Genomic DNA, 12,866 nt, shown 5'->3' on the forward strand with positions numbered 1-12,866 from the left:
CTCTTTAGTCTTTATGTCAGAATACTAATCTGATCTGCTGTTTTAGTTCTAAGACCTCATAAAGGCAGTGAAATTCATGATGCAATCAAGCTTATGTAAATTCAAAAACAATGTAAAGGTGTGCCATGTTAACATTATTGCTTAAACTGATTTAGGCAGTTAAAATGTTAGGTGATTTAGGTAAAATTATTTAAAATGATTTAGGTAGTTAAAATGTAAAATTTAAAAGCCATGTCTCCCTGTAGCCCAAGGATCCTCAAATCTGGACCATTCCTGCAAAGTTTAGATCTAACCCTAATCAAACACACCAGAGCATGCTCAGAGTCTTCAAGATCATTAGAAAATCACAGGTAGGGGAGTTTTTTTCAGGGTTGGAGCTAAACTCTGCAGCAGATTGAACCTCCAGAGAAAGATTTGAAGTGAAGTGAAGTGACATTCAGCCAAGTATGGTGACCCATACTCGGAATTTAGCAAGACTGGTTCTCCACTGAAGCTAAGCAGGGCTGAGCCTGGTCACTACTTGGATGGGAGACCTCCCAGGAAAACTAGGATGCTGCTGAAAGATATGTTAGTGAGGCCAGCAGGGGGTGCTCACACTGTGGTCTGTGTGGGTCCTAACACCCCAGTAGAGTGACGGTGACTGTAAAAAGCATCGTCCTTCGGATGAGAAGCTAAACTGAGGTCCTGACTATCTGTGGTCATTAAAAATCCCAAATTCCCCCATTGGCCTCTGACCATCATCATGGCCTCCTAATCATCCCCATACACTGATTGGGTTCATCACTGTCTCCTCTCCACCAATAAGATGGTGTGTGGTGGGCGTTCTGGCGCAATATGGCTGCCGTTGCATCATCCAGGTGGATGCTGCACACTGGTGGTAGTTGAGGAGATTCCCCCCCCTCCATGTAAAGCGCTTTAAGTACCCAGAAAAGCGCTATATAAATGTAGCAAATTATTATTATAAAATGTGTTTTCAGCAGGGATTTTTAAATATTTATTTGATTCAGATATTTGAATTTTAACCTTCCACAGGTTAAAATATAATTGGTAGGAGTGACAGCACTGTAGATGTATTTACACTAATGAGAAATACAAGACAAATGAGAGAGTTTACATTCACAGTTTTTATTTGGCTTGCTTCTGAGTACTGGCTTCTTCCACAATAAGAATCCAGCGTACACTGAAACCACTTTTACGGTACTTAAAGTAGCTCATACTGCACAAACATTGAAAAGCTTATCCAGCACTCGTTCACAAAGTTTATTTATCGGATTAAACCCATACAGAAAAGTACATAAGACCAGGCACAGAATTAGAAATGCAAACGTTTACTTATATAGAAATGGATAAAAAACACAGAAGTATTTACATTTTGGAATTGTGCACTTCATATTACATAATGCTTCATCAACTAAAATCTTTATGGCCGTATACACACAACAGCATAAACCAGATTAATCATATAAACTGATCGATATCTTTGATAGATTTTGTTTCCAAAATATAAACATTAATATTTCTTGAACTATTTTCTCAAAATAATTAGCATCAGTTGGTGTACAGGAGATGTATTTGGCAGTGAATGAAATCATTGTTTCTTTAGAAGCTGTCAGCCTGCGCTACATTTGGCAAGTTTCTGGCCAAACATAGTAAATTTACAGAAGCGGTCCTCAGTTTAAATGTGTAGTGCTGTTCCAAAACCAAACTGATTATTGACTGACTACATGAATTTGACTACATGAATACATGATTTCCTTTTTTTTTTTTTTTTTTTTTTTTTGTGTGCCATAAACAGATTTAACACTGGAAATAATAGATGGAAAAGCAGAAGACAGTACTCTCGTGCAAATATTTCGTGCAAAAGCTTCAAAGACAACAACATTTCTTATTTGAAACATGCATGATTTAATAATTGTATTGAAACACAGTTTTGAGTCTAATGAACTGCCTCTTCAGAAATAGGTGCTTTAGTGCTAAGAATTTCAAATCGTTCAATCAAGCTGTATATTTTATAGACTTCTATTTATATTTAAAAGTGATCTGTTTGTATTTTATCATTATATTATTATTAACTCAGCATCCAAGGACTTAAAGTCACCATGAAATCAAAATGAACAATTCTTATTTTTTATGGAATGTTGACGTATTTATTATAAATGAATTATCCATGCACATAATGCTTAAAAAATGGTATGTGCTGTCGTAATTATTAATAAAAAATATTAATGTCCCCTCCCAATAACATCCCTCCATATGTTCTGGCTGGGCAATAATCCAGGAATCTGTCACTCACGTGAGATCTCTCAATTAGCAAACAACAACGATCCAATTAATTCCCGATGGACAAAATCAAGTGCTACCCTACATTTTTTTTCCCATTCGAGAAGTTGTCACGATAGGGAAGAAAAGATAAACGCAATTTCCGTTTCATGCCGACTTTAGGGATGCTGAGTTTAACCAAATCGTTATAGGTGCTGCTTGCTTGACTTAGTCATTTCTTCCTAAAACTAGATAAAACAGGGTAAAAACAAGAGCTGAAGAGATTTCTAATATGGAATTTGAAGAAGCAAACCACAAGAGTGATGAGTGACACAGAGTCTCTAGAGTGTAGAAGATTGCGTGAAGGGAACTCACTTTTTTTTTTTCCACACAAGCACTGCTCCAAACAAGTACCTTCCTAAAGACCCAGACTGACTGGCTCCTTGGCTGGCCTACAGTGTCTTATCTGGTTTCTGCTGCTGAGGAAGGCTTGGGTGGATCTCGGGATACACCAGGAAGCCAGTGAAAGTGATATACTTGGCGTGATTACTGTAAGCACCAAATCCATCCCTCTGGTGGCTGTAGAGCCAGACAGTATCTCCAGCCTGCAGTGACAATATCAGACTCTGGCTCTGCAGGGCCTTCTCAGTGTCGCTGTCATCGTAGATCATGGTCTGCACCTCAAAATGGTTCTTCATCAGCTTCACTGACAGGGTCTTATGGGGCAGCTTGCCAGCATTGAAGGAGAAGTAATAGGCTCCTGCTACTCTGCATTTGAATATACCAGAGCTCAAGTTGAAGTCGTTGCCTATGTTTACAAATTCTGTGTCAAAGACGATGGGCTGGTGCTCAGGGTATCCTTGATCTACTCCCACAATACTCTGAGTGCGGCCCACTGAGAATGCTGACCGCTGGTCGTTGTCTTCCTCCTCTCCATCTCTTCCGTCCTCCTCTTTTATCTCTTCATCCCGTCTCTCTTCTTTCAAACTCACACTAGTGTCTTTGGTTATTGTATTTTCATGCTCAGTTAGTGAGTGATCGCTGGTTTTTGGGGGTTGATGGTTACTGTCATGATCTTTGTGTGCGGGCTCTTGGTAGCCATACACATCGGGGTAGATCAGGTAACCGTTGAAGGTGGTGTAATGACCCGTGTTGCTGTAGATAGCGTAGCGAGGGTCTCCGTGAAGACGAAGCCAGACGGTGTCTCCAAAATCAAGCTGCAGCATGGCGCTCTGGCTCTGCACCTTCCGCTCTTCTCCGGCATTCTCGTCGTAGACAATTGCCTGAACCTCATTGCGGTTCTTCATTAGCATGACCGACAGGTCTCGCCGCGGGAACTTCCCCACCGTGAAGGAGAAATAGTACGCGCCTGGAATCCTGCAGCGGAATAAGCCAGCCTTCGGATCGAAATCGCCACCGATGTTGACATACACCTTGTCGAAGGTGACAACCATCTTGGGCCCTCCCTCCATGCTGCTGGTACGCGCCACAGAGAACGCAGACCGCAGCTCCACGGCATCAGACATGCGGGCAAATGCCCATGCGGCGGTCACATGACACAGCACACACAGCAGCAGGGGCCTGGTACCAGGCAGCATTTTATCTACAGAGGGAATAAAGAACAATAAAACAGCTCTGTTAATTATCGTCAACGAAGCCGTTAACATAAACAAAAACTGTTTAACACTCTCATTTAAATCAGTTAAGCTTGTAAATGATAGCTGCTGCTCGTTACCAAAACATCAGGTCCAAAAAAAGAGCAATCATTATGCATACAAGTGCCAGTGGGACGTGGCATCAAAACAGAACAGATCAGTGCCTTTAGTAGATACAGCAGGATGAGAGCTGTATTATCAGACCCTCTCTCTATTCCCCTGAGATAAGCGGTAATAGGACACACACTGGATCAGCACATCACAGCAGAACACTAGAGATGACAGAACACTGAGACTGAAATTTCAGATCAGTTCTACACAGCTTTTGGAGGGGTCCCATCCCCAAACCGCACTGCAAATTTTCACCCCATTTTGTAGTGTATCATGGCGAACAATACAAAAAGATTACAAAAACATGGGTATTAAAATGCATTTTTATTTTAATCAAGAGAGCTGCTGTGAAGTGACCCCATTTGTTGTGATTCGTCAAATGATTCATATTAAAAGGGGTGGATATTCATTGTTATAGATTTGCACATAGACTGCAAATGAGCTTAGGCAACTCTTATTGTGACGCAGATATCACCAGCCCTCCATCAGCTGATCTACGCCCCATAGGAGCATATATGCCTGTGGGGAGAGCAATGTATTTAGGATATTGCAAGAGACCTGGTAACTATCGTTTTTATTCAATGCAGTTAAATATCCTTCATAATATTTATCTAAAACCAGTTTAACAAATTCAGAGATCCATAATGGAACAACACTGCCTCTTTCCCTGTTTTACTATACCGTCGCCTACACCACTGGAAAAAAACATCCCACGCAATCTATAGTGCTACTGTATGTTTCCACATTTCCTTCTTCTTAAATAGACTTTAACATCCACAAAATACAGATTATACTGTTGACGGTGCCTCCTGCATGAATTGAGATATTAAACCTTAAATCAGCAGCTTCCATTTGATTTAATGATGGATGGAGCTCATCATCCCTCTGCCACATTGAAATATGAATAAAAATGAAAAGAGAATAAAATGCAAAAAGGTTTTTGCTCTTAATGAGATCTCTTGAGATGCCAGAGAAGTTGGACTTCTGTTTCATGGATGAAACACTAAGCTAAGCCACGCTAAAAATAGAGTGCCCGCTTTCTGTTTGGTATTTGAACGGTTTAGGAATATGCATGTAAAATTTGTAAATTAGCATGTGTAGGTGGTTATGTTAGGATTTTCCAAAAATATTATTATCTGAAACTGACCTAAAAACAATTATCTAGTCCATAAGAAGTGTGTTTTAAGAAATATTTGATTTTATATGATTTTGATCCGCACCTTTCAACTAAATGGCTTAGTATCATGTAAATGATTCATGAAAATATCCTGGGAGCATTTACTACTGATTGCATACTTGTTTAACATTTAATGTTTGACTGAGTGTTTACAGGATATTAAAATGTGCTGGCGGGATAAGTAACAATAACAAAATAATGTTTTCCTCCTGTCGTTTGATCTCTATTTTTAGCTGAGCAATACTTTCATGTCCTGACAATCTGAACAGTGGGGAGGGAGACATCAATATTTGTCAATGCCTTTCTTGTGTTTTCAGCTACACCTTTTTCCTCACCGAATGCTGAACTGTAACGTCCTCTGAGAACATACAGAGTAAACCCTTCAGCTCAGTGAAGCAAAAACATAAAATGTCTATATGCAACAGCTGAGTTTAAAAGTGTCTAATATAAATTTTATTGCATTGGTAGATTTCCCATGTTTGCTTCAGTACATTACTATTTGTATAATTTAATTTGGCTTCTTTGAAACATGGTCACTTCTTAAAGCTGGCTACAGGCTGGCTATAATTTCATTTAAACTGAACGTTTGTGTTGGTGTAAAAAGGCCTTGTCAATTCTGACATCAAACGTTTGTGAGGAGTGAACTTTACATACGTGAACTGAACAACAAGATTCACAGTTGTCTGAACTGCATTTTGTATGTATCTCAATACTTGGTCTATTCATGATCAGACAGCTAAGTGACCATGTTTATTATCAACAATTTAGCTGTGCACATTATTATTAATTATTACATTTTAATTCATATGGCCTTGTTATCTTTAAACCAAGATATTAATTTTCCCTCACCCTCACAAAGACATCTTTTCTAGTCTCTGATGACGTGAACCAGTGTAAAAACTGGGTAATAATCCCTCCCCTCCATCAACCTAGCACTCACATGAAATCGCAGCAATTAGCGAATGAAAATAATCCAACAATCCAATCAATTCCAAATAAGACAAAATCATGTCCCACCCTACATTATTTCTCATTCAAGGAGGTGTTTCACTCAGATATACGTCACAATAGACGGACAGAACTTTTACTTCATGTAAACTTTAAGATACATAAAACACATGAAGTAACTAAGTGTGCATCACACAGATTGCGCTATAGCACTAATTTGTAAATATACCTGTACACAGAGTCACCAATGGACTGATAGGTGGCCTGTCGCATTCACAAAGCTTTTGCTGAGAGAGGCGATACATTATTGATACTCCAGCCTGTGGATACAATAGCTTTTATCACAGGATAATAACAATAACATCCATCATCAGGAGCACTAACGTGATTTAAAGCAAAATGTGAATGCAGGTAAAGAGGAGTGGACACACTTGGCCTCAGTTTGCTTGTGAAATGAGGGTCTGTGGAGTATCGGCATACACTGAAGAGTGCAGCGCCTGTGAGCATGTGCTCCAGGGCCCAGTTATCTCCTCTCTCTTTCTCTCTCTCTTTCCCTTTGGTACCACACTCTGATACTGCCACTTTCACTGAACCATTCAGCCAAAGCCACACACACACTCTATTCTGGCAGCACAGTCTAAATTTCAAACACACAAAAAGACAAAATACAGCAGTTGTTACAGTAGGGTAGGATATAGGTGCTGGAGATAAGAAGGAGAACGAAAGGGATACGTTTTATGTGACAATGACAGAAGTAGAACAGGAAGAAGATAAAAGACAAGTAGGGAGCCATTTAAATATTGGGACGATGACAGTCACAACTCTGTGAGCGTAATGAGGGCTTGAACCCGACAGCTGGCGTCTCCCGAAACTCCCAGCGACAGACAGACTCAGTCATTCTCCGCAGTTACAGCATTCCATTAGTCTACTAAGTGGTTGTAAATTGAACTAGTATCAATTTGAATATTTTTCATGCTTCAATATTTCACTGTGTAATCTGCAGCAGTCAAATTGAATAAAGCTGGGTAACAGCACGACTCGCCTCCTGCCCTATATGTGTGTGTGTAATCTGTCATCTGTGACATGGGTAATGACCCAGCATATGCTGCCAATAAAACACAACACCTCTTCTTAGACTACAGCAAGATATGACATGCACAGCCTATCATGAAAATAAACATAATTATACCTCTCTAACTATCAATATGAATTTCCATCTCAATGCCACAAACAAATCTTTAATTGTCCTTAATAACATGTCTTCAAATAAATAAGATACATTTAAGATACTAATCTGAAATTATCTTATAAATATGCATGCTGTTTTTTAGTATGCGTCAGGAATTGTATAATAAAATCAGTGTTGTGTGTCCTTACAATAGACTGTATGCATTCACTCTCCACACATCCAATTAAACATGCTGTGGATATGAATCAAAGCTAATTAGTGTTCATTTACAGTGATCCTTGCACAACAAAACGTCTTTGACTTATGATGTGAATAGAAGCGCATGTGCTTTAGTGTTTGAATTTTGCCATGGAAACGTGCAAACCCCTTCCTCTATCTTAACCTACATGCTAAGATCTATAAATAGGGAAACCGACATTTATCGGGAAGCCAGATAGTCATTTCATACAAATTTAATGAGTTTATTTGTGTAATATTCACTTTGACCGGACAGCAGGCAGTTTCTGATTCCACACACACACATATGCGCAAGCTGAATGGGTTTTTAGTGTCTTCGGGGAAATCTCCCTGGCAGTGCAGATCCGTATCAGATCACTGTCAGCAACAAAGAGCCCCTCTATGTCTCTGTCCCCGCTCACGCTGTCCCGAGGTGATGTAGATATGAGCGTGGAGAGCGGATGACCTGGCTTTGTCAGTATCAGCCCAGCCCCACGTGTGCTGTTTTCAAAGCGTTCAGCCAAAGGTTTACTGTTGCAGCTCTGCTCTCTGCTATGCTCAACAATAGCAACATCAGCATCAGAGAGCATCATTTAACCGGAGAGCATCATCACAAAAGTAGATAAATTCCCCTCATCATGGTCATAAAATGGCAGTGACAACTGCTGCACAGAGAGGTACAAGACCGATCATACAAGTTTGCACCTCTGACGGAGTGTTTACGCCGATCAGATAAAAGACGAATACAAAGCAGAGGGGTGAGATCGCCACTGCATCACAAGATAGAGAGGGATAAAGAGAAACCACATCCTCATGCTGATGTCCTTACCTGTGCTGTCAGAGCTGCAGGAGGCTGTCTTGAAGTTCTCTCAGAGGACTGAATGAAGGAGTCTCTTTCTCTTTTTCTTTCTCCCCCCTTATTCTTTTCTTCTCTCTCTTGCTTCCTCTCTGTGTCGGCTCTCAACCTGCTGCTGATGTCTGGTGCAGCACACACCCACACATTCATGCGCGCACACTCTCTCTCACACACACACGCACACACACACACACACACTCCAACACAGTCATTGGAGGATTTAAGAGCAATCGGGGTGCTGCAAGCTGATTGGGGGGCTCTGGAGCAGACGAATGAACAGCCACTCTGGAAGGACTTTTAATAGGGAGACTCCAGGGTGTGTTGCCTGTGTGTACATGAGCAAACATCTGGTTAAGAGCAAGCCAAACTGGACATGATGATCTCTTATGATCTTATTTTGTTAATTTGCATGTGTTTGCATACACTTATTCAATATGAAAACGGCTGGATGCATACATATATATGATTCCTACATATACGATTGTATTTTCTCAAAAGACCCAAGTGCAGACTATACACAGGTTTTAAACAATTGCGGTAATTTCACACCTCTGCACATAATCATAGTCATTACTTAGAATCCCTGAGGAGAGATATTTTACACTGACTGATTTTGTTAGCTATTCCACCTTACATTATTTGCAGTGTAAATATTTGCTTTTAAACACAAATGACCATTCTGTTTTGCTCTGTGTCTGTATAACGCTCTCTATCTTGCTCTCTCTCTCTGCAAGCACCATATGGACTTGGTCTATCTTCCTGTTCCCAGCAGTTCCCCCCCACCCCATCCTGATCATTCTGGCACTGAGTGGTTTAATCTGTTTCCATAACATTCATTCTGGCCCTCTCTCATTGTTTGCCACGATGAATGCTTGTACCTAGTCTCTGGAAGTTGAAGTATTTGGGACAGTAATAGCTATATTTAGTTATTATACAGTTGGGTCTTCTTGCGTAATTGATTTGAAGGTGTTCATTCAGATGTGAAATTGAATCGCCATTTTTAAAGTGCAAAAGGCTGCTCTATGACTTTCACACGGGTCATGTGGAGAGACAAGCTTTCTCTCTCTTTCTCTCTCTCCTCCTGTGACTCAGTGCTGCTTGAAATGAGCATCTGAAGAAAACAGGTTGCTCAAACCCCTCCTCAAGCGGACTCAGCCGTGAAGACTAAACTCATGGTGACTGAAATGATAATATGATGAAAGACTCCTTTCTGAACTTCAGTCGCAGCCACTTTAAAACTCCTCAGACATCGAGGCTGCCTGGTCTGAGCTCTTAATTGAGCTATTGCACTGGAGCAGGTGTTTATACAGCGATATCATTCTAGCTGTTGAACTCAGAGTTTATTCACCCTGATCCAATTGATCTGTGAGCTACGCTGACTATAATGTCATGATCGTGATAATGATTCATCATATTATCATATTATATCAGTAAATATCTGTTGGTCAAATCCATCGGAAAAACAATGCCTCTCTTTTTAGTAAGCTTAAGAGCCTGACGTCTTTGATGCACTGCTTTGAGGGTGTGAAAAAGCAGACTGGTGGTCATTTTAAGACTGGACATTACTTCTACACACAAACTCTCATGCTCACATTTTGGAATTAGATGTGTAAACATTCGGGTAGGGACTCAAGCAAAAGCAAAAGTCAAACTCTTAAGCACCCCCCCGGACTACTTCAAGTTGGGTGGTACATGGGTGTGGAAAAATTGTCACAGGGTGAGGTAAGCAGCCACTTACTGTATATGTGCTTGTGCTGTGATTGCAGGACAAGATGAACAAGCTCCTCTTAAACTACCATTTACAGCTACATTTAAGACCTTATTAAGTATAAGTATTATTATAAATATTATTATTATGCGCTATTATTGAAATTTTTAATAGTACATTGTTAAATTTTGATATCCATATAATGGTGCTAAGGCTGATGAAGTACTTGTAACAAAGAATCAATAGCATGACTTCCTAATTCTCAGTGGAAAAAATACTCTGCCAAACCAAAAATTTCATGAGGAGGTATGAAACACAGTTTGATTCACGAGGTGACTAGAAGAGCAAATTGTAATCTGTTTAGTCAGAAGGCAAACACAAACTGTTGTTTAGCTTATTAGCATTGCTAGCAGCGCTACATGAGCATGGCAGCCAGGGGAAGTTAACTGAGCAACATGAAATCAGTAATACATCCCTTAAATTTCACGCTCAGACCATGACAAGCTGCTCTGGAACGAGAGGTGCCAAACCTCATGCCTCATGGCAGCAATCCGTGACAAGAAATGTGTCTGTGCGTTTGTGTGTGTATCAAGAAGGGAGTGAGTGACAGAGAGGGAATTTTCCTTGACAGATCTCTCCAGTTACGGGGATTAGATGGAACAAATTTCCTGAGCTCCAGTTTCCCACCATCCTCTCTCTGACACTGCTCATTTTCTCTCCATCTCCTCAAAATAACTCCATCAAAGAGAGAGGGAACGTCAGAGATAGCGAGCAATAAAGTGATAGAATGAATAGATGTATGTTCTCAGGCTTAATCTACAGACCACCAAATCTCTCACCTCACGCAATCTCCATCCCTCCGCTCCCTCTTTCTTTCCCACCTCATCAGTTTGTCATTTCAAGCAGGGTGACTGTGTGTCTTATTGAGTGTTGTGTCTCGTCAGATGGTTTCTGTGAAATTTCCCTGGTCTGTCAGGATTCAGGAGGAATGTTCTTTTTGTGATTGATTTATTTTGGTCATTTATGGCTATTTATACATCTTTAGGTAAAGGAATTGCGAACAAACTATGCATGTTGGATGCTGCAGAATAATTTTTTTTACTTTCGATATAGACAATATATACATTTTAACCATCTAATAAAGCAAAGATTTTCTTTTTGATGTGCCAGAGTACAATAATTACACATTAATATTTACACATTATTCGTTATTCAGTAAACAAGGTGAAATGTTTATTGCTTAAAGGGATAATTCACCCCAAACAATAACAATTTTGTCATCATTTACTAACCATCAGGTTGTAAATGGTCTTTAAGGAATCTGTTAGGGAAATTTACTGTATTTACTGTATTTTATTTATATATTTTTATGTATTTATGTTTTGGAATGTATTTTATGGGTCTGCTGTGTTTCTGATTCTTGCTGCATCTAAATTGCCGTAAGGGATCTTAATAAAGTTTGACTTTGACTTGACTTCCAAAGTTTCTTTCTTCTGCTGAAGATATTTTGAAGAAACAGTTTCTGGTCCCAATTGACTTCCATAGTATTTTTTTCCCACAAACATTATTCAAAATATCTTCTTTTATGCTAAACATAAGAAAGAAACTCATACAGGTCTGAAATAACATGACAGTTAGTAAATTATGACAGAAATTTCATTTTTGGCTGAATGACCACACTGTAAAAAAAAAAAAAAAAAAAAGTGAGAGAACTAAAAAATCTGCTGAAGCTGCTTGCCTTAAAATTTTAAGTTGGCTCAGCTTTTTTACAGTGCACTTTAATTACTGTTAAACAAATTCATATCTTAATTTCAGAACTTTGTTAAATAATTTTTGTCCTCAAATTTTCCACAGGCACCCAAACAGCCTTTGGATCTGTTTGGGTGATCCACAGGTTTTCAACAGGCCCTGGATCAAACTTGAGTTACACAGCTAAGCAAGTCATGAAAAGACATGGGTTTCTCTTAGTTTTCATACTGTCTGGTACTGTTTCTATTTCCAAAATTACATGGATTATTTGCATTATGTTTAATGTGATTTGAATTGTTCACACAAATGTGTATCTTCACATCTCATAATCAGAACTACTGATGATCAGAGCAAAAACACACCTCCCACTAGGCCAGGAAATCGCATTGATGTTTTCATGGGGAGTACTAAAAAGTGCCCTCCAAAAAATCGAATCAACAGCTTCCTAGCCAAATGGAAATGAATACAGAAGGAGACTTAGGGGACTCACAATTGTTATGAGCATTTGTTTGAGTCTTGATCTGGTGCTCTGACTGATAAACAGCCATCTGCCACAAAGTGAGAAACAGAGGGAGAGTGAGCAAGCGCAAAAGATCAGAGAGAGAGGGAGGTAGCTTATCCAGTCCCCAGGGGGACTTCTCAAACCCATTCTCACCTCCTGAGGAGCAGATGGGGGAGGAAGAGGGACAGTATTGGATGAACTGGAACACACTGATGTCTAGGAGGAGCTGCAGAGGATAATTGAGAAGCACAAATGATATTCTGTGATATTTGCTCTATTTAAGGAGAAGCTAATGAAAAAGAGAGAATGTGCTCTCTGTATGTAAAAATGTGTGTGTGTGTGTGAGTGTGTGAGAGAGAGAGAGAGAGAGAGTGCTCTTCAATTGTCTGTAGGTGAGAGTAAATAGGTCATGAAATTTTGTGTGCGCACATTTCATCGTCTGACCTATTTTTGTGGGTAATTTGTTCATTACTCATTTGCAAATCATTAAATCAAA

General features: G+C 39.7%; 1 protein-coding gene across 1 annotated transcript; it reads right to left on the bottom strand.

Annotated features, from left to right (window-relative positions):
- Positions 1–1,112: 1,112 nt before the first annotated feature.
- LOC306874207 (complement C1q tumor necrosis factor-related protein 4-like) lies at positions 1,113–8,510 on the bottom strand. The gene is made up of 2 exons (XM_079424075.1): positions 8,385–8,510; positions 1,113–3,862 (listed from the first exon to the last, which is right to left on the bottom strand). Exon 2 carries the CDS (start codon positions 3,855–3,857, stop codon positions 2,712–2,714), a length of 1,146 nt encoding a protein of 381 aa, XP_079280201.1. The 5' UTR covers positions 3,858–3,862; positions 8,385–8,510; the 3' UTR covers positions 1,113–2,711.
- Positions 8,511–12,866: the final 4,356 nt, after the last annotated feature.

The sequence above is a fragment of the Barbus barbus genome, assembly GCF_936440315.1.
Source record: "Barbus barbus genome assembly, chromosome: 1".
Taxonomy (NCBI): Eukaryota; Metazoa; Chordata; class Actinopteri; order Cypriniformes; family Cyprinidae; genus Barbus; species Barbus barbus.